The sequence below is a fragment of the Haplochromis burtoni genome, unplaced genomic scaffold, assembly GCF_018398535.1.
Source record: "Haplochromis burtoni strain Fernald_Lab_line unplaced genomic scaffold, NCSU_Asbu1 Contig_64, whole genome shotgun sequence".
NCBI classification, from domain to species: Eukaryota; Metazoa; Chordata; class Actinopteri; order Cichliformes; family Cichlidae; genus Haplochromis; species Haplochromis burtoni.
Genome location: NW_024582425.1, coordinates 1,292,848 through 1,314,266, shown reverse-complemented (window position 1 = coordinate 1,314,266; position 21,419 = coordinate 1,292,848). Strand labels below are relative to the sequence as shown.

Here is a 21,419-nt window from a genome sequence, read left to right as displayed (position 1 = left end):
ATTAGTGGTTTGTGGATTGTGAAACTCGTTTTACCTAGCAAATCAGCTTTGAGAGTACAAAGGACTGTCCAGAATTTTGGTTAACTGCCAGCTTGGCTCATACTGTTCATGTAGAGTAGAGAAACTTGTGATCAGCAGTGAAAATGTGTCATTATTCAGTTGTTGGCTGGTGCTTCTTTCCCATTCTGTGTTATTTTTTTCAGATTTGGTTACAATGACTGATCCATGAAAGGCCCATTATTTAACAGCACATCTGAGTTTTTGGTTTTCAGATTTCAGCTGCTGTGTAATGTTCACATTATTTCTGTATGAATTAGTTTATTTCTATTTTAGACTTGTGCAGGGTTTTGCATCCAGACTTTTGTACGACTGTATATAAAGGATGAACATATCACACTGCAAGTGGTTTCTAGACCACTGGATTAAGTGGGTGGAGTGCTAAGTTATAAGTTATATTAACATAAGCAGTATGGGTTCAATGCAAAGATACACATAACTGCTAATTAGCACTCGATTAGGGAGACCAATAAAAAAACAGAATTTAACAATTCAAAACTGAAGCACAAGCTTCTTTGCAGGCATCTCATGTCATTTTCCACATAATTCTATTAAAGTGCTCTACAAGGCAACAACACCAGGAATACAGAGAAGTCCAGTTCAGTGACTCTCATTGGTGGAGCTGACACCAACAGGGTATAACTGTCTGTGTCAGGATAGCTGTCAAACCAGTATCCACCCCCACTCGTTTCAGAGTTGGTCTGCAGGGAAAAATCTAAAGAGGCCCAAAGAGTTTTGTGTAGCAGGCTGTAAACATGCTTTTTAATGTAAGGTTGGGGATTTTGATTCATCTTTATATGAAGTTTTGTATTGATTGATTGAATACCTATTAGATTAAAGAGGTAATGATATTACTTTGCATCCGTAAACTTATAGGACTTGTGATGAACACATTTAGTAAGCAATGCTGCAATAGTGACAAAGAAATGAGAAATGAATTATGCAACGTTCTCACCATAGGCTGTGTTTTTGTACAAGACTACAAGAAGTTATGTGATGTTTGCCTTATCATGCCATCTCACACTTTTGAAACTGGGCGTTATGAATGAGGGGCAGATTTGACCAAGAACCAAATGGCACTATGTACACTAGGGCCAAGCAGATGGGTGGATGTTCTGCAAAGGATGATTTTGTTGTATGCTTGTTCTTTTGTTTTGATAATTTAAGGGTCTGCCTACTTACGAATTTAAGTTGGTTTGTCATGAGTCAATGGTGCAGGTCAAAGTCAGTTCAAAAATCATATTTAAGAAGCAGAATAAATATTGTATGTAGAGTTTGTAATCGTCATCTGGGACTATCTAAAGGTCAGAGCCAGTGAAACCTGGAACTTTATGGTTGTTAAGTACAGAGGATGTAACTAAACCAACTTGATTTTTGTGTGCAACAGCTTTATGGGATAACAAGCTATCCCAGAGCCCATGCTTCTTTTGCTGCATGTTGCTAGCTCTTCTCCAACACCAACTCACAGGATGTGCACCCTGAAGCAGGGTATACATGTATGCATTGCTTCAATCGTCAAGGCTTCACTGCCTTGTTTGGAGGGATGGCTTTGCTGCAATTATCGTCATAGCAACAACATATAAGATATACTATATGTTATCCTTACTTGTTTGTTCAGTTAAATGCTATAAGTGGTGTCAACCGTCATCAGATTACCTAAATTAGGTCCCTTAAAAACGTTTTGCTCTGAGCGAGTGTGTGCGGAGTCTGTCTGCATAAACTGTTTACACAAAGTTTTCAATATCTCCCAAAAATGAATTTGCCTATATAGCAGCAAATTGGTAATCACTTCCTAAAGCAGAGAGTTGCTTATCATCTCTTTTATTGTAAGTGGGACTGTAATGTAGAGAATACATTAATGCTGCACTGAATAAGATTTGAAACGAGTGACTGGAGAAAAAAAACTCTTCAGTTTTTCTTCCTTTCTTTCTTTTTTTTAGCAAGGTTATAAATCAAGAAGTAGACACAGTGTGCTGGACATTTGGATTAATGCAGGTTTCAGGGCACTTCTTTATGGCCTATATGTTAAAGACTAGAGGCTTCTAGTTATATGTATCTTCATCTGTATGTATTTTTTTTTTTTTTTAAAAACTAAAACCCCAAAAGTGTCAATAATATGCAGGAAAATAAATGATACTTTCAAATTAAATGTATATATTAATGTGGTGCAACTACAGTCATGGAATAATGTGTTTTTGCTGCAAAGTTGGAATAACAGGAGACTTTTCTTCTCTTTCTATTCTGCTAATACTGCCTAAAAGCAGCGTTACACCCCTCCCTTCTTATAAATGCCAACATCTTTCAGACTCTACTTCTGTTTATGACACAAGTGCTCTGATAAATAGAAGTTAAGCCCAACATTAATAAAATTCTGAGCTGAGCCACAGAGGTCAAGTGTTTTCATAAACTGAGTACTCCTTGTGACAAGCGAGCTGCATTTAATTTTTAGAATTGTCCCTGTTATTTGTCAAAACTGTCCTCCCAAAATGAGAGATGAGACCGTCAGCCAATTCAGCAACTGCAGAGACGTTACTTACAGTATGCTTATGTAACAAAGTCCTTTATTGGCCATATAATTATGAGCGATTTTGGTTACAAATGAGAGGTAATTATGGAAGCCTGTTTCTGCCACAAAAAAAAAGGATCCACAACTCAAAATTTTGAGTTATTTTCTCAAAATTTCAACTTATTAACTCAAAATTTCGACTTACTTTTCTCAAAAGTTTGAGTTAATAAGTTGAAATTTCGAGTTAGCACTGCCAATCAGTAATCTACGTGGATGACATCATTTCCTTGTTACCGGGAAGCTGAAACCCTCAGGTACAAATGCTACAGCTAAGCTACCGGTATTACATCCAGTCATGAATGCACAGGTTGCTGATTATTTTCAGCGTGGCTTCAAAAATGATGAAATCCTTGTGTTGTTAGCTGAATCACATTCAGGCGTTACTATCGGCAAACGTACTCGCGAAAGCCCCAATTTGTTGCGATCTGGTTTTGAGTGTGCATTCCTCTGCGCCGTTTGCTTCCAGGTAACAAGAAAGTGACCTTATTCATGTAGATTACTGATTGGCAGAGCTAATCTTGAGTTATTAACTCGAAATTTCGAGTTATGGATACTTATTTATTTATTTTTATTTTTTTGTGGCGGAAACGGGCTTCCGTAGGTAATAGTGTTTTGGTATAGTCGTGGCAAAAAGTCTGAATAGATGGCTCAACTTATCACATGCATCTAAATTTAATGGCCAATGCAATGTTTTGCATATGTTTTGCCTAATTATTGATAGTGCAAGATAGTTAGCTTTTGGATTAACTCTAGTCCTAGACTATAAACATTTTTCATTTTTCAAGCCAACTCATTTCATTTTCAGGAAACTTGATTTAAGCTCCTAAACATGAAATGTGCCCTGCTGATCCTGTCACTGTTGTGAGGTATATTAAGTAAGGAGATGTTTGCCTAAACCTAAGCAAAAGAAAATTTTAAGAACACCAGAAAAGTCTTAAACTCTTGGCTTACAGTTGGATGTTAATGTGATTATACACACTCATCTGCAGATTTTTATTAGTCATCATTCTCCCTCATCTGGAGCAGTACGCTCCATGTGCTTAAAATGTGCTTAGAATGTGTTCTGACCAAGTATGAGATGATTAAGTCCAACAAGAATAAATCCCTTACTGAAGGAAGTCTTGCAGTTTGACTGCTATTTGATCCAGGCAGATATTTGAAGGCCCATTTTTTCAGTGATTAGGGAGAGAGACATAACTTTAATTTCAGTGATCACTGAGGCATAACAGCTGCACGTAAAGAACCACCAATCAAATCCATCAACAAATCATTTTAGAAGTTTAGTGATTTGTCCCAAAGCTTTTGTCCCCATAATTTATACTCCCTGGGTATTATTTGGTATATCTTTTGTTTCATGCCAAATCCATTTAGTTGGTGAAAGGCCAGTTCGGGACTCATCTACTACAAACCCATGCTGTGTGTTGCAGTATGCTGTTTCATATTGTCTTGCTGAAATAAGCAAGGCTTTCCCTCAAAAAGGCATTGTCTGAATGGAAGCATATCCTGCTCTAAAACCTTACAAACCTGCAATGATGACGCCTTCCCAGATCTGCAAGCTGCAAGTTCAGTAAGCACTAACCCATATGGAAAAGAAATAGTAAAAACTTATATGTGATTACTCATGAAAGTGGCCACTTTCTCATTACTTTCATATATTGTTTTAGTAAGTATCCAAAACATACAAGTTTCATTATATAATTTTTCAAGGGATCTTATATCTGTTTTCACTCTTATATGCTTTTCATACAAGTTTCACACAAGACAGATACAAACTTTATTTAGATTTATATATATCTTTTCCATGTGGGAATGCAGAGATCAATCAGAGATGGAAAATATAAGATTTTAGAAAATGTGAAAGCATTTTACAGAAAGCAAAGTTAAATGCAGACTGTGCAAAGCGGAGTCCTTCCATGACAGCACTACTGCAGTGCACAAGTATTTAAACCTCTTCCACCGAAAGTTAGGTAGTTGATCTATGGGTTGGACCAGATCAGTAATTAATTATATATATATAATCAGTTAAACTGAATTCATGAACTTAATCATCTCTAAACTTTGGAAACTTGGAAAATAAAATTATTATTTTGATTTTTATTATTTCATATGTTTCTTGGGTCATTTTTTTATTTGCTGTGGGACAAGACAACAGGGTGATAATTACAGGTGTGCAGACTTAAGCAGGTGAGGTATTGGAGCCTAGAACAGGAGGTTTGCCAACACAAGACGCGGAGATTTGAGTTACTCAAATAATCTTTAACTAATCGACTAATCGAAGAAAAATTTGGCAGGTTAATCAACTATCAAAATAAGCATTCTGGATCATGTTCCTGAGTCCATGCTGTGATTTCAAAGACAGAATTATGCCTTTTTTTAATGCAGTGCCGCCTGAGGGCCTGAAGAAAAAATACTGATTTCTGGCCTTGTCCCTTCTGTACAGAGATTTCTTCAGATTCCCTGAATCCATTGATATTATGTACTTTAGATGATGAAATATTCAAAGTTTTTGAAATTTTTATGTTGAGGAAAATTGTTCTGAAATTGTTCTACAACGTGTAGTGTTTGCAGAGTGGTGGTCTTCTGTGCTGCCTCTCTGAGATGAATGTTACTGACCTGTTGCCAGTTAACCTAATTAATTATAAAAAGCTGCTCCAGCTCTTTCTTTGTAGTAACACTTACTTTTTTGAGATGTGTTGCTACCATGTATTCAGTGAAATAGTAAAATGTCTCAAAATTTCATATGCTTTTGCAAACCATTGCATTCTGTTTTTATTTACTTTTTACCCAAAAATCACAATTTTGGGTTGTGCATTGCTTTACAATGGCCCAAAACTTGAACATTTAGCACTGGGAGTCAGTGCAGATGACAATCCACTTGTCACCACTGTTGTTTGTTGGCTTGTGAGTGTTGATGATTCCACAGCAGAGCTGTGAGGCGCAGCTTTGGAGACAAACATAATTTGGACTCGTTCCTTCAAACTCTTTGTCACAAATTGTTCGGTCATCATTTAGGAACATCTGTTAGCCTTGATTAACGAACCATCTTTCCCTCTTCTGGTTCTCTGTTGTTATGTGTAGCTCCACCCACAGTGAAAGTCAGGAAAGATACAGAAAATAAAACCAGTCTTTTTTTTTTAAATCCCAAAACTTCCAAACAGTAGACACAGCTCTCTTTTCTTCATCTTCCATCTGTTTTCACTGTGTTTCAGTGTGGCAAAAAACCCTCCAGCTGTTAACAGACTGTTACCCAGCATGCAGTTTGGTGATGGTAATTTTGGTAATTTTGCAAATGTGCAGTTATTACTGTTAGAAATACTTTTTGTTTCACAGATTTTGTGTGCCGTGATGTTTTGTACTGTTTAAAAAAACTCGTGAATAATAAATGTTTATCTTGCAATAATTTTTTTTGCACCAGTTGACTCAAAGTACAAGTGAGAAGGGTGTATATTCACAAATTGTATTATAATATGATATCTCCATAATGTATCAAAACTAGCTGAAAAGTGTCCACAAAAGTTAAAATTGGTGTACCGCCCTGCACTAACAAAGTACTTGTGTATGAACCAAACCAAACGCTCTGCAGCCTCTCAGACAGTGATATTGCTATTTGATCAGTCTTTTCATTTTTCATCTTTTAATTTTATATCCGACTTCATCAGACTTCATGAATTGACAATTTTTCCTTGTTTGATGTGGTATATTGCGAATTACATATTGTTTGGTTTTGAGGGTTTTGTCAGCTAATCATGCAATAAGTCACAGACTAATTCATTATTACAATAATTGTCACTTGCAGCTGTTCCCATCACCCTCAAAAACACTGTAGACCAAGGTATGTGACACCTCAGCGAATCGATCCTGACACTGCTGACTGCAGGACTCTAAAAGTCACATGCATCGTACACACATAGTGTAGCTGTACCCATTTGGTAATTTTGAAAGCAGAGTGGACATTGTCAGCGAGGTCAGCGTTTGCAGAGAAACGCTGCTGTGTCCCTGCTGCTTCTGTATAAGGGATCAAAATCTGTCTCTGTGCCTCTGTCACTCGCCATCTGCACACATGTAGCTCTTTTCAGCTTTAGGATTGAAAAGCCACTGCAGGTTTTCATCAGCGCTGCAAGCGACCAACTGATCCAAATATAGTAATTGCAGGGACCGAACCCATTGCGGTGCTAGTGCCTTCCTTTACCCACTGGCCTCTCGATGACAGCGTTTATACGTTAAATTATGTAATGAGGGTCCCACATGTAGCTGCTGTACATTCTACTCTAAGTACAGAAGAGACTGCCTTGCATTTGTAGTCACAGTTCATGGATCAAAAGCAAACAGGGAGCCAACCAGCTTTCTATCATAACAAAAGCAAACATACAAAAAGCCCTGAGCGTTTCAGCGCTATTAAGACACCCACTCCCTCTCCAGCCTCCATCTCTGGCTCTTGTGCTCCCTCCCTCTCTCCATCCAACCCCCCCTTCCTTAGTGCAACTCTCAGCCCTCCCTCCCTCCCTCTCTTGTTACCGCTCCCCCAGATGCATTTCCTCCATTTCGCTCTTTTCCTTTTTCCCTCTGTTCGCCTCTCTCTCTTTCTGTCATCCTCTCTTCACTCCATATAGTCTTGCTCTTGCGCTGTCCCTGCTACTCCTACACGAACACTTACCACTACCGCCCACACACACACACTCACAGTTCCTTTTCCTTTTTTTTTTTAAAAAAAAAACCAACCTCTTACTCATGTGTGTCTACATCCCTCCCTCCCACTCTTTTAACTCTGTCTCTCTCACTTCTCTCAGAGGGTCTAAGCTGGAAGCGATTGCCACCCACACATTCCCTCTTCAGCTTTCAGCTTGACATCAGATTTACATTCACAATGAACAAGCGCAGCATTTCTCATGTTGCCTAGCACATGGCTTACATGTGAACCAACGAGCTGGATTTTTCAGCAAGTGAACATTCGTGCCTGTGCCGCACTGAACTGTACGTGATTTGTATGGTGTTGTGATCTCTGTACACACACTAAATCCATCTAAATCTAAATCCACTAGTCAATTGATATGAAATGTTATGTTGAGTGTTTTTTCTGATACACTATGGATGATTGATATATGATGATCAAAAAACGCTGAACACCTTTCTGATTTTTGTATCTATTATTAAAGGATTCATATTTTCGCAAAGAAAGGGAGCTGAAGAGATCACTACCAGTCTCACGTCTGGACAACATCTATGGAGCACAAGCTGGCTGTGGGGAGAAACCACTTGCCTGACTCTGCCCAAAAATATGTCCAAAGCTCATTAACGCAGCGTAATGTACTCTCGGTGAGAGAAATGTGCTTTTAAAGTGAGCTGCATTGTAACTAGGGCCGCTGGATTATGGTAGAAATCATAATCATGATTATTTTAACACTATTACTCATTGACTTCATGCATTTTAAAACTTCTTAAATCGCATATATTTGTATTTGGCAATGGCACTTGAGGCTGGCCCCAGTAGTGAGTCAGTCCCCATAGACTCCCATGTAAAAATTTTACAGTAAAAACATGTTTGTTTTTTGCACTAAGCTGTATTCTTTTTTAAGAACTTTATAACTAATTACTCCTTCATAACAAGTGTGAAAGGCGGTGAACCCCTCCATATATTATGTTAAATTTAAAATGTGTATTATTTATTCATGTTAGTTGTATTAAAGCTTGAAGTTTTGCATGACTGAGCCACAGTGAGGGAAAGTTGGGTGTAATTAGAGGTTAAAAATAACCATTAGCTATCTGCTTACTGCAGGGGTCACATTTGTTAATTTTAATTACTGAAGTGGACCGCTCAGATGTTCTAGTGATGTTGGTGTTCATTTTTGATCACTCCCAATTTATTCATTTGAAAAACTATATGATTTGTTGTTTAGTTAATTCAGGGGTTGGTGACCTTAACAATACAGCCGAGAAAAAAACAATTCTCACCATCCTGTAAAATATATTAGGACCTTAGGTGACTCTTATATGTAATGTTGATTTGTTAAGTAATACTTATGTCTAATAATTCTTCTTTTAATAATGATAACATAAAAATAATATTGAAACAACAATTACCAGTCCTACAATAAATGGTGATCTGTCCAGGATGTACCCTTTCCTATGTCTGCTAAGTTAGGCTCCAGTCCAGCTGTTACATTGAATTTGATAAATGGAAGAAATGGAATAGATGAAATTATATAACGTAAGTAAACGAAAAATGTTTACTTAATTTTAAAACATATCTAATAACATGTACAGACTTATTTTGAAACAGAAAACCTATAGATGTATGGAGGCCGGATCTACCTTTGAGTCCTGTGTTTGTGCAAATGAAACAAATTAAAAGTGAAAGTACTGTCACGCTCAAATGTACTCTGTAACTTTTTAAAATTGGATGCCATAGCTAGTGGGACTTTGGACTAACCGCACACACGATCTACCCTCTGCTAATGGCGTTCATCATAGTTAAGATTAAGGCACCAATTTATGGATGTAAGTTAGATTAAGAGTTTTTCTTTAACTTAGGCTAGGCTGCACAGTTTTACAGTCTAGCCTAAGTTAGTGGAAAAATGATAACTTCACCTTCTGGTCACTCTTGGCTCCCAAAAAAAAAAACAACCCCAAAATAGCAGCAGCCAAATGCCAACCTTGAAACTTCAAAACAGTAGTGCACAAGTAAGGGGTTACCGTGTTGTCTATGTCCATCTTTTTTATACAGTCTGTAGTCTGACATCTATATATTTTACACCCGAGAGCTCATTTTGTAGCAAGCAGCATATTGGTACACGGTAGACTTATTAATCATCATTTTGTGAACTTACTGGCAGATGAAGAGTGATTACAAAACTTTCATCTTTGTTGTTCTTCTTTTTTTCTGTTGCATTTAAAAAAAAATAGATGTAAGCTCTTTCAATATTGTGTGATTCATTCCACAAAAGGTAAGGTGTTCCATTTTTATTTTCATCATGTATTAGAGTACTAATGAATCTGGCCTACTGTTCAAAACCAAGATTTCAGCCCAGTAATAGTTAGAGTGGGAAACTTTGAACAATGTTATTTATGCACACGGATGATTTATTGAGCAGCTAAATAACAGAGACAGGCACATCTAACAACAGCCTCACGACCCCAGCTAGACCCCCCAGTGACATGACGATGCCTGAGCCAGCCTGCTTTTCAAGCCTTTACATTATCTTTCAACAACAGTTACATAATAGCATTTTAAAATAGACCAACAAGCAAATCAAAACAGTTCTCCAGATTTCTTCACGCTTTCCATTTCAAGGCTGCTCTTAATCAAACAGCACATTGCATTAATCATGAGTGATTCCAGAACTAATGAAGCTTTTGAGTAATTTTCCAGGCTGCTTAATACAGTATTTGCTATGTACGTATGGATTTGTGTGTGTGTGTGTGTGTGTGTGTGTGTGTGTGTGTGTGTGTGTGTGTGTGTGTGTGTGTGTGTGTGTGTTTTGTGTGGCTGTAATATCCAAACACCTCCTCAGTTCTCAGCTTTTGCTGTAGAGTACTGTATGTCTGAAACTAAAATGTAAGGTACTTCAGGAAAAAATAACGTTGCCTTGGCAACAAAACACAGAGCTTTCATTGGGATTGAAAACAGAGTGACAAATGGTGAGAAACAGATTTAAATGGACCTATCCAGACTTTTTTCATCCACACCGATGCTTTTTGTTAATACTCTGTGCTGAATAGCTTTGATAAATTTAGACAGCTGATAAGGTGAAAATGCAAGTGTGCTAATATGACAGGAAAGACGATGACCAGGCCACCTGTTTTGGTTTTAAATTAATCACTGCTTAATACGCTCTGCTAGCCTCTCCCATCTCACATCCTTCCTCATCATTTGCATAAAGTCTGTGGATCGATTTATATACGGACTCTAAATGAGTCTTTGCATGCACCGCCACCTACATTTCTCCACTCCGTGCATGCTGAAAGTAAAAAAGGGTCAGTGAGAGTGTATTCTTTTTGAGAAGTGAATTTTGGTCTGTATTCAGGTTGGAGAGGACAATTTCCAAAATGAAAAATCTCTTTGCACCCATTCTCACCAAATGATAGATAATGTAGCATTTGGAGTAAATCCTGAGCTATGTAAAAATATAGGAGGTATCCAACTATGCAACTTCTGCAATGTACAGCAGGTCATACTTTTCCTCAGAATTGCTTCCTTGGACTGTACCACCTACGGATGCACAAACTGCAAATACCAGGGACATGTAGTTGTTCTTGTCCTATGGTCTTTTCTGCTGGGACTGTGGTCGGGCATGTGAACAAATATGATGTAAATCTGTAACTATTAGTGCCAGTATTAGTGTTTAGCTCCCTTGAGAATTTTATTTGGTAATAACTTGTAAATCACACTTGCTAAGTAGCACCAAATAGGAGTACCTACTGTCTTCAAGTTGTGTTGAGATGGAGTGGAGAACAGAAACTGTAGATAAAAGATGGAAACGTGAAGTCATCCATTGGTTTGTGAACTGAGGCTTCAATCTAAGCATTGATCATTAGAGTTTATTAAACCTAAATAAGTAAATAAATAAACTAGATGTGAAAAGAATCATTAGTTAACTGAAATTTAAAAAAACTAAACCTTTAACAATAAGAAATGTAATCTGGTACTGTACCTGATGAAGTTTTGGTACTAATGTTTTTTGAGACTTGTAATATTTGCACATATGCGAGCCAACTGTATTTACAAAGTATTTAGTTTTTATTGTAATTTCTATTCTGTCTTAAATATGTCCCTGATAAATAACCTCAATATTACAATAATTAGAAAAAAGGCTATATCTAAAGTATGAAACCACAACCCTATCAGGGAAATGTTTCTTTAAATCATTGATCAGTTCTAAAGGTTGTTTTCTTCTATTTGCAGCCCTGCTGACTACAGTGAAGAATGCAGGTCTAAGGCATTCTAATTTTCAGAGCTGGAAGCTACTGCTGTCTGTTAAACGCAATGTTTGGGACATTAATGGAGATGACTGACTTGTTTGACTAGTGAATGTAGTAGGGTAGAGATGTAGCATTGTATGATACAGTAGATATAGCCTCTTCTACATAACCACGCATTACAGGTTGTACACTATTTCACGTGTTGTTCCATCTAATTCGTTTACGTTCCTTTTGCCCGCTTTGTCTGGTTTAAATCAAAAGCAATCCCAGATTGACTGGCATATACATGCACACCTGCAAATGCCACCATGTAACATATCACCCAGTCAGCTAGTAATTTGCATGTTCTGTCTACGTTTGCGTGGGTAGCCTCCGGGTGCTCCAGCTTCCTCCGACAGTCCAAAGACATGCAGTTTGTGGGGTTAGGTTAACTGGTGATTCTAAATTCCTCGTAGGTGTGAATGTGAGTCCAGATGTGTGCTCCAAACACATAAAAGAGGACTCGAGTGAATAAAAGTTCTGGTGGTGATTTTTCTAAGGTATTTGACAAACTATGCATCATTTGAAAGCACAAAACATTGTGCTTCAGGCATGCTGAACTTTTTAAAGGCCACAGATATAATAACATTTTGTATATAACAAAGTGATTTTTCTTACCCTTTTTTGGCATCTTTATGTGCACATACCAGTTAAGAACACAATACTTGAAAGCTTTTAGTTCTTTGTGAAAGTTCAAAGCCATTTTCCAAACTTTTACCAGCAGAATATACACTAATGTCGACATGGGGACATCAGCACCCACTGCATGTTTTATTTCTTTTCTTCTTTTTTGTTGTATAGACATATACTGATAAAATAATAAGACACAATTAGTATCTAAAAACAAAACAATTAGAATAGCATTTCATGCTAAAATCCATCATACAGGTGTTTATCTTTCTTCCACTGCTGACACTGCCCCCACGCCATCTGTGGTAGTGCGATCATGTGCCCAAAGTAAATGAACTGTTATTGGTGAAAAAAATCACAATATTTATAAGAAATTTCACAGCACTCTGCTCTGCAATTCTGTAAAAAAGCAATTTGGGATGTTTGCATGAAGATGCTGCAAGAGTCATCTAACAGAAGGCCAAAGATTTACAAATGTACTGAAGTTGTTGATTAAAAAAAAAAAAGATATACAATTTAATAATCTATTTTGTAAGTTCCATGTTTTTAACAGTATTATCATTAAATTATTAAACATCAGTAATAAATGACAAGACAATTTTGTCTTTTGTCAATCCCACCATGAAATATTGTCCTCTTACAGTGGATTGTTGTTTCTGTGGGTTAACATTTTCTTTGTAATGCACAGAGAAACTGCACACTCAAGCTTTCATGCTGCATAACTGTGAGGATTGAATACATCGGGTCAAGTTTCTAGATCATCTCACCTCTAGCATCCGCTAGTTTGCTTATGCTGGTTGCTTAGCTATTAACTTATTGCAAGTTGGACTCTTGGTATTTGGAGAGCAGGCTTGCTGGCAGACATACATGTATGTGTGCTAATGTGATTACCACCACTTGTAGTGTAGTGTCCTGCTACATGAACAAGCAGGACTTTAAAACTGGCTACTTATACCCTCTCTAAGGCATTGTGTTGCAGACCGGGGCATCTTTAAATTGCAGTCATGATTTATATACTGTGTACTATAAGTCAGCTGTAATCTGCCCTCTGTGACCAATTCTGCAAATTACAAGAAAGGGATTAGTATTCCCCCTTCAGATTTTTTCTGTATGTGTGTATAAATAAGAATAAAAGCAGACAGAGTGCTCACACTGGGGAAAGCCTGGAAAAAGATCATGTTTTGGAGGTCAAACTGCATTTAAATCGCAACACTGCTCCGGAGTCTCTTTGGACATAGAAAGTAAATGCTTGCATGGCACATGGGATTTTTGCTCAGCACTTTCTAATATAATGAGAAGTGCTCCAAGTGAGATCTTTTTTAATAATAAAAACCAAGGTATTTCATATCTTATTACAGCTTTAAACTTGTCAAGTGGTTATGGTTTTTTTTTTTTTGCTTTTGTTAAACTTTTTGAGTATGTAACAAAACAAAGATTTAGATCTAGTTTAGAGTTTAAGATGTGAAATCACAGCATCGTAGTTAACGTAAAAAATAGGGACAAGTCTCAGTAGTAGCTCGGTAAAAAGATCTTATCATACCAGAGAGCCTTAGTCACATATGGCTGCAAGACACACCAGGCATCAAGAGATGAAATGGTCTCACATATGGTCTAAACGATAAACTGACATGGTCATCATGTCATCATTTATTTGTTGCATACTTTTTTGAAGCCTTTACTCTCATTGTGTTGGTTTGTTTGTTTTGGACATAAGAATATTTAGACAGACTGTAGAGCTGGGAATTGGGTAAAACTAGTGCTGGTTGGTTAATTTCATTAATAAGATGGCTCATAAATTTTGGTTAGACTGCTTACCAGACTTCTGTGGTTCATTACACACACAAAAAAGAAAACCTGACAAGTACAGCTAGTTAATAATAATAATGGCTATGTCACGATCGGTAACTTTGAGAAAAGATAAAAACCAACATGAACCATGTGTTTGTGTGCATGTTTTTGTGCTGTCCTCAGTCATATACTGGCTCACTGATTTTGCAGAGATTAACCCAAACTTAGAATCCAATTTTTACAGTGTCTATTAATACAAATTAACACTGAACAAGTGAAATGGCAGCTACCCATCAGTTAATTTTAACAGTTTTTATTTCTCTGCTCATTTTTGCTTAAAGTTGTTTAATTTTACACGGCGATTGGGTTGCCTTTGGAGCGTTTGGCCATTTCTGGAACGGATTTTTGCACTTCTACATTGGCATCATTTTTGGTTGTTCTGTTTGCTTTGCTAACACCAATCGCTACCGGAGCTGAGAGTAACTCTGGACTGTGATTTCATCAGCTTTTTCTCACTCAGTTTTGCAGTTAGCTAATTGTTATAAAATAAGACTGCATATGTGAGAGTTTTATCCCGTTGCATGTACTGTGACGTTGATCTGTGCACAGTGATCCAGCACAAAAGTTAAAAAGGTGCATTTGATCCAGCTGACAAAACAAGATTAGACTTGATGTTTTTCCACTGATGATCCACATCACTGGTTAGGACGGCAGCAGTAAGCACAAGACATAAACTTTAGAACATAGAAAACTGGTGTTCTCATGGGTTAAAATGACAGCTGCAGCTACCAAAAGCAGACAAAGACTTCTGCCCTGAATAAAACCCTTCAGTGGAGGATGTAATAAAACACATGCTCTGTGTGGCTCCAAACTGGCACCAAAAGGACAAAATGTCTTAAAACACACACACAGAGACACACACTTTAAGGGTTATGATAGTACACCAACTCACAGGCTGCTTGTTTTTGTGATCTCACTGTCTAAACCCACAGAAACAGTCCAAACTTTGTTTTTGCTGTCATAATACTGCTGCCAGTTGAATCCTAAATCACCATTCTCTTATTTGCACAGTCTGCTCCTCCTGGTTACACTAATTAGTTTGGGAAAAGATAAATTCTGAATTGGATCAATAAGCTGCCTGTTCTACGATCTTTTAATTGCGTTTGGCGCAGTCGTGATACATAAATGTTGATAGTATAACTTGCAGATTTACAGGGCATCACCCCTGATAATTTCCAATAATTAACACCTCTTGCAGAGTAACAAACACCTAAGAAACTGTGAGTGATACTGAGAGAGAGCCATGGCTCCTTCACAAGATAGCTGAAGAACTCTTTCCAAGTTCATGAACTCATTCAGTATCGCGAAAGCTAAAGTAGATCACGTCCTGGAATAGTTTCAGTATCTTTAAATTCATCAAGGAGAACCAGATACCAAAAAACTTTACTTTCTTTCATTCATTTTAGCCTCCGTAAAAGCTCCAGTTTCATTTTATTCAGTTGAAAAAAGGTTTGCTGTTATATAACCATCAAAATAACTTTTTATATAATTATGATCAGCTGTCAGAAGTGTCACATTTTATTGTAGATTTTTCTCTTCTTCTGTGACAGATTTAAGACTCCTCCACTTGCCTGTCATCCAGCCTACAGGTGTTAAATTTTGAAGGTGTACATTTTGGGGGAAAGTTATCTTGGTGCGTTTTCCGACAAACTCCGTGATGGTCATTTATTTTTCCCACCTTGTGTGGGTAGGAGAACACTGCAGGCAGAAAGAGGGGCAGGCTCACAGTGAAAGGATTGCCATTTGGACAGGTAAATGACAGAGAATGAGAGCAGAGGGCCGATGAGGATAAAAGAGGAATCCAGATAAAGGTAAGTATGAAGAAAATGGAGGGCATCTACATGATGCACATATCTGAAGGGGAGGGAACAAGAGGGTGCAAGGAGGTGAAAGAAAGAGAGAAAGATCAAGGGCTGAGGAGAGGTAGCAGGGTAAATGCACTATTTGAATTATGTAAAATAGCTGCGTGGGAGAGAGGAGGCGTGTGTGTGTCTGAGTGTGACAGAAGAGGCTGAGAGAAGGAGAAAGCAAGGAAAGAGCACAGATACTAGCATGATCAATGTGAAAAGATGTGAGACGGGCTGAAATACAGGAAAACAATATCAGAAATTTCAACACATATAACCAATTTATTACCTGTATCACATTCATCACATTTAGCGTGTTGCAGGTCTTTTCAGAGGGCCGTGCTGAAAGTAAAGGGAAAAACTGGACAAAGAATGTCTGATTAAAACAGGATTAAAGTAGGCTTTCATAGGCATCTTCCTGATGAGTTTTTGGGATAGTAAAAGTGATGATTTAAGCCGGTTTGGTATGGTGATCCTTTTCCAAGAATGATGAAACATGGTAGCTTGTGGTAACTCTACATATTTACCGTGGCTCTGGATTTTATTTAAATTTTTTCAGCCATCTCAGTGGTTTGGCTCTGCAGATGGTAATGTCTAATATTACCATAATATCTGCAATCTCTGTCTCTGCACTTTCATCGTCAGGAGTCGACCAACCAATCTTAAGCTGCGTCTATATTGCAAGTGATTTGCAGTGCCATGGTGACCAAAAACCACTGAAACTGACATTTTTAGATTTTTCAAGCAACTATGGGCGAAATAACTGCTGCCAACGGGAAGTGGGCGGGACCTGGAATAAACCTTCCTTAGCTACTAGACAAGCGATTGAAGGGGTTACCGACTGTCACATTGATTGACACTTGACCTAGAAGGTTACCTTGGCAACCAGAGCCTGGAATGTCAGCAAGTGACCAGATGTCAGTTTCAAAGCGAAACATTTCCAGTGTGGGCACAGCTTAAGGTCCCCTGAGTTACCAAATCTCCTGAAAGTTTCATTCTATGTCAGATAAAAACGAGCTAAAATGATTTATGCACCTACAGCACCTGCTTCACACTCTCCACTCTAATTCATCCCATAGGTATTCTATCGGGTTTAGGTTAGGACTCTGTGCAGGCCAGTAAAGTTCTTTCACACCAAACAAAACTACACTTAGCACAATGCAGTCAGACAAGTACCGCTGAACTAGCAATCGCCAAACCCAGACTTGTCCATTTAACTGTCAGATGGAGAAGCATGATTTGTTACTCCAGAGAACACTGCTCTAGAGTCCAGTGGCAGCGAGCTTTATACCACTGCATCCTTTGCATTGCACTTGGTCATGTAAGGCTTGGATCCAGCTGCTCAGCCATGAAAACTTCATTCCATGAAGCTCTCTGCACATAGTTTTTGGAAGCCTATAGTGACTAAGGCTGCAAAAAGTTGGGGATCTGTGTGCAGCATCTGCTGACCACGCTCTGTTATTTTCACTTCACGTCTGAGTTGCTGTTGTTCCACCTTTGTTATAATACTTCTAACAGTTGACTGTGGAATATTTAGTAGGGAGGAAATCCATGCGTCTCGTCATGGTACCTGAGAATGACCCGTTCTGTCACAAATGTTTGTAGAAGCAGTCTGCATGACTAGGTGCTTGATTGTGTACACCTGAAGTCATAGAGTGATGATTTGGATGAGTAAGTGAATACTTTTGGCAATATAATATATATTGATTAATCCCCGCCCCTTACTGTTTGCCTTCATCGCCATATCAAATTGAAAATAATTTGTCCTCCAGCTAGTCCTGATATCAGTGGTGTTTTGATCTGGTTGTTATTTTCCACATAAGTCTTTCTTCTCTTTCTTACAATATTTTTTTACTCAGCAAAGAACTGATGTGACACAACAGATAAATGGTGGCTACTTGTCAATAGGCACATGGCAGCTATTAAGGCTGATAAAAGTACACGTCAGTTTTAGCCTATATGTAGACAGACAGTGAGACTGCTTTCCTTTTGTACCACCATCAGATTTGCCAAACTAATGACAGCCTCTGCTGCACTTTGTGTTTACTGTTAATTAGCATAAGCTAAGATGATAACTGGTAAGCATGTTAGCATTGCAACAAATCTTGTTGTGCCTCTAACATGCCTCTACCTTAGTGAACACAGAAAGGTCGCTACAACTGTGTTGAATTTGTTAGGAAGTCATTCTTTTTTCTGTTGCTAGAAAGGTTTAGCTTGTGGTACAGTTTATGAAGATACTTAGCTAACCATCGTTAGCCGGTTTCTGCTGTTAGAGCAGCAAAAGTTGCTATGTGTTAGTTGGCATATTGTAATGGTGCTTTTTTCCTCCATTCATGCAACTGAAAAATATACTTTTCTAGTATTCAGCTGTGTGGTATGTTGTAAACAAAATTGTATAAATTAGAAATGAGTGCACAGAAATTTCAAGGCAGAATTATAAGTGAGTACTACACATCCTTACAATATTCTCACCTGTCTTTTATTCATTGATGTTATTATATATAGATACTTGTCACTTCTTTAACTCTTAGGAGATTTTATTTATTTACTTATGTCGCAGATTTCTTCCTGTAAATCTTTATTGGCCTATAGGGCTGCCACGATTAGTCGACTAGTCACGATTACATCAACTATCAAAATCGTCGAAGACTATTAGTCGTCAACGATTTTGATAGTCACTAATAGTCGATGGGTCGTTTGAAGCTTAGTAAGATCCTGAAAGACGCAAGGATGCCAGCTGCCGTTAAACACCAAAGAAGAAGATGAAGCAGTCTGCGGTATCGTAGCTGTGTCGAAATTCAGGAGCTACATCCTTCGGAGGCCGCATTTGTAGGCCGATTACATTACAGCAATCGAAGGCTGTCCAAATTCAAAGACTCGTCCAATAAATGCGGCCAATAAATGCGTCCTCCTTTTCCCCAGAGTCGGGTGTGTCCATGGCCCAAACTATCCCAGAATTCATAGCGCGGCCAAACCAATTCCATTTTCGGCAGCTACTTAGTTTTAATAATACTCTGTCTTGGTCACAAAATAAACTTTTAAGATAATTTCAGGCGAGGCAATATCGATTTATCAAGACATCACATATTTGCAAAAGTGCGCCGACGTTTTCGGAAACGTCTGTTAGCCACTAGCTCAATAGCTCACCGGGAGGTCAGCGAGAACAGCGAACTCCCAGCACATCGTTTTCAAACCCCCCGCGGTCTTTTGCTACTCAGGTTAAACATGATATACAAGTCACTTAGATAACTTAAAAATATTATTGTTTGGCTTTTTTCAGTGTTTTATTTGTTCTTGAGTAAATCAGTTTGGCTAAGATTAAAGTTATAGCTTTCACACAGCTGAATAAACGTTAAACAGTAAACTCATTAAACACAAGTGTGAGGTGGTCGAGAATTTTCTCCAGTGTCATGCTATGTATTAGCGAGCGAGGAGCAGATGGCGAAGTTTATTAAACTCCACCGAGATAATCTGCAAAGTTCAGTTAGCACATACCTTAAACACTTCAAGCTGTAAGCTAATGATAGTTATATAAGAGCAGATGCTGCTGGTGCAATAAGCTGTAGTTTTATGTCCATGATCTGATTTGTTGACTACTTGCAAAAATAATCTGTGACTAGTCGACTATCATAATAATCGTTTGTGGCAGCCCTATTGACATATAAACCAACAAACAGCTGTTTAAAAATGTAAACTATTATCTCAGTTTTGGAAAGCCACACGAAGCTTAATAAAAATGAGGTTTTAATCATTTCTTTTTCCACTGGAAGAAAGGGTTTGTACATAATTAACAAAATCCTCCATGTATCTTATGGATGTACAATTTATTGATTTGTAGGAAAAAGCAATTAATTAAAACTGTGTATATGTAATTATATCCTGTGAAGTCCCATTGAGAGTGCAGACATTTGGTGCAGAGACACAGAGATAGAATTAGCATTTGGTTGGAGGACAAAAGTGAAAGACACAAAGATCAAAGTAGGCAATACTTTAAATTCACAGTCAGTGAATTTTTGAGTAAATTTTTAAAATTTTTTCTGTTGTTGTTTTTTTGATCCGTTAGTTGGCCTCCTGTGTTTTGTTTTTGCTCCTCTCTGTGTGCATTCACACTCTCTCCATCATCCATCAAGTGTAGGACAGAACTTTATTTCTTTACTGGACAATTTGTTGCATTATGTACTGACTCAGAGACGGAAGTCGATAAGTGTTTTGTTTGTTTAATGCTCGCGCCTCTCTACCCATGCATCTCCCGGTTCCTCCCCTCAACATTCAGACTGTTAACATTTGCCTCAGCTGACAACCAGACAGAAAATCTATCTCTCCACTTTGTCAGCCCCCACACTCTCAACAGATGAAAGTGCATAAGAGTTTCTGTGTAGCGGCAGAATCTGCAGTGATGCTGGTGAATGGGTGTGACCTTGCATGGTTTTATTTCTGTCTCGCTCACCTTTGACCTCTATCGAGCTCTCATATTCTTTGGTTCCTTCAGGCAGAATGTCAATATCGGCTGTCCCGCAGCTGTTTATTTCCACATTACTTTGTCCACATCCTCTGGCTCTACCTGTGTCCTGCACTGCAATTTTTGTGTCCTGGCCTCATATTACCATTGATGTTTTCCTTCCACGGATGTATAATAGTGTCTTACCCGATGACCTCCTCTCCTTTTCGCAGATCATCGCGCCCGGCGGAAGAGCATAGCCACCGGGAAGCAGCCCAGCATGGAGGTCCCTCCCACTGCCCCCCTTCAACCCTTCCGACAATCCGTGAGTAACCCCCACTGTTCCCGGCCTCGCTCGCTGCCTCCATCCCTCTCGCTGTCCCTCCTCCCTCCTCCCGCCCTGGGTCCACCGCACACCTGTGGCCGTCGGGCCAGCGGCACCCCGCCTCACCCTTACCCTCTCTCCCTGGCCGTCTCCCCCTCCCTCGCCTTTTGCCAGCAGCAGCCGCAGCAGCAAAAGGGCTTCAAGAAAGGTTCCGGCACGCCCCCCTTGCCCCGCTCGCTGCCCCTCTCCCCCTCCCTGTCCTTCACCCTGCCTCACTCGCCTGCCGCCTCCTCCTCCTCCCCCCCCTTCTTGTACTGGGGCGGAGACTGGAGGGCTGCCGGTTCGAGTCCAGTGGCGGGAGGAGCATATATTGCACCACTGCCCCCTGTTGAGGTATGTGACACAAACATGGCTGAAGCAGAGACACTGGCTATTTTTGCATGCTACACCGACACTCATACAGGCGGCTTTTGGCCCGACAGCTAGGAATGTGCATGAAAGAAACACGTTCACACAATTAGGCTGCTGTTATTGTTAGCAGGCGCACATTTAAAAGCTTAACACCAGTTTGTTTAAAAGCTTTTAACTAAGTATTTTGAAATTGAAGGTATATATTTTGTCTAATGTTATATTTATATTCACATCATTCCAGATGGGCATTATTCTCCATTCTTATTGCAAAAATATGAAAATCAATTGTCTGACTAATGCTTTAATGGACCTATTCATCAGCATTAATGTTTGTCAAAGTTA

At 38.7% G+C, this 21,419-nt stretch overlaps 1 protein-coding gene across 11 annotated transcripts in view; it reads left to right on the top strand.

Annotated features, from left to right (window-relative positions):
* The window catches only part of syngap1b (synaptic Ras GTPase activating protein 1b), a 175,285-nt gene that overhangs the window by 103,617 nt on the left and 50,249 nt on the right, over positions 1-21,419 (top strand). For all 11 annotated transcript variants that reach the window (XM_042221318.1, XM_042221316.1, XM_005923696.3 and 8 more), the window contains one exon: positions 20,575-20,666. In XM_042221318.1, coding sequence (XP_042077252.1) covers positions 20,575-20,666 — 92 coding nt within the window. The remainder of the gene's footprint in view (positions 1-20,574; positions 20,667-21,419) is intronic.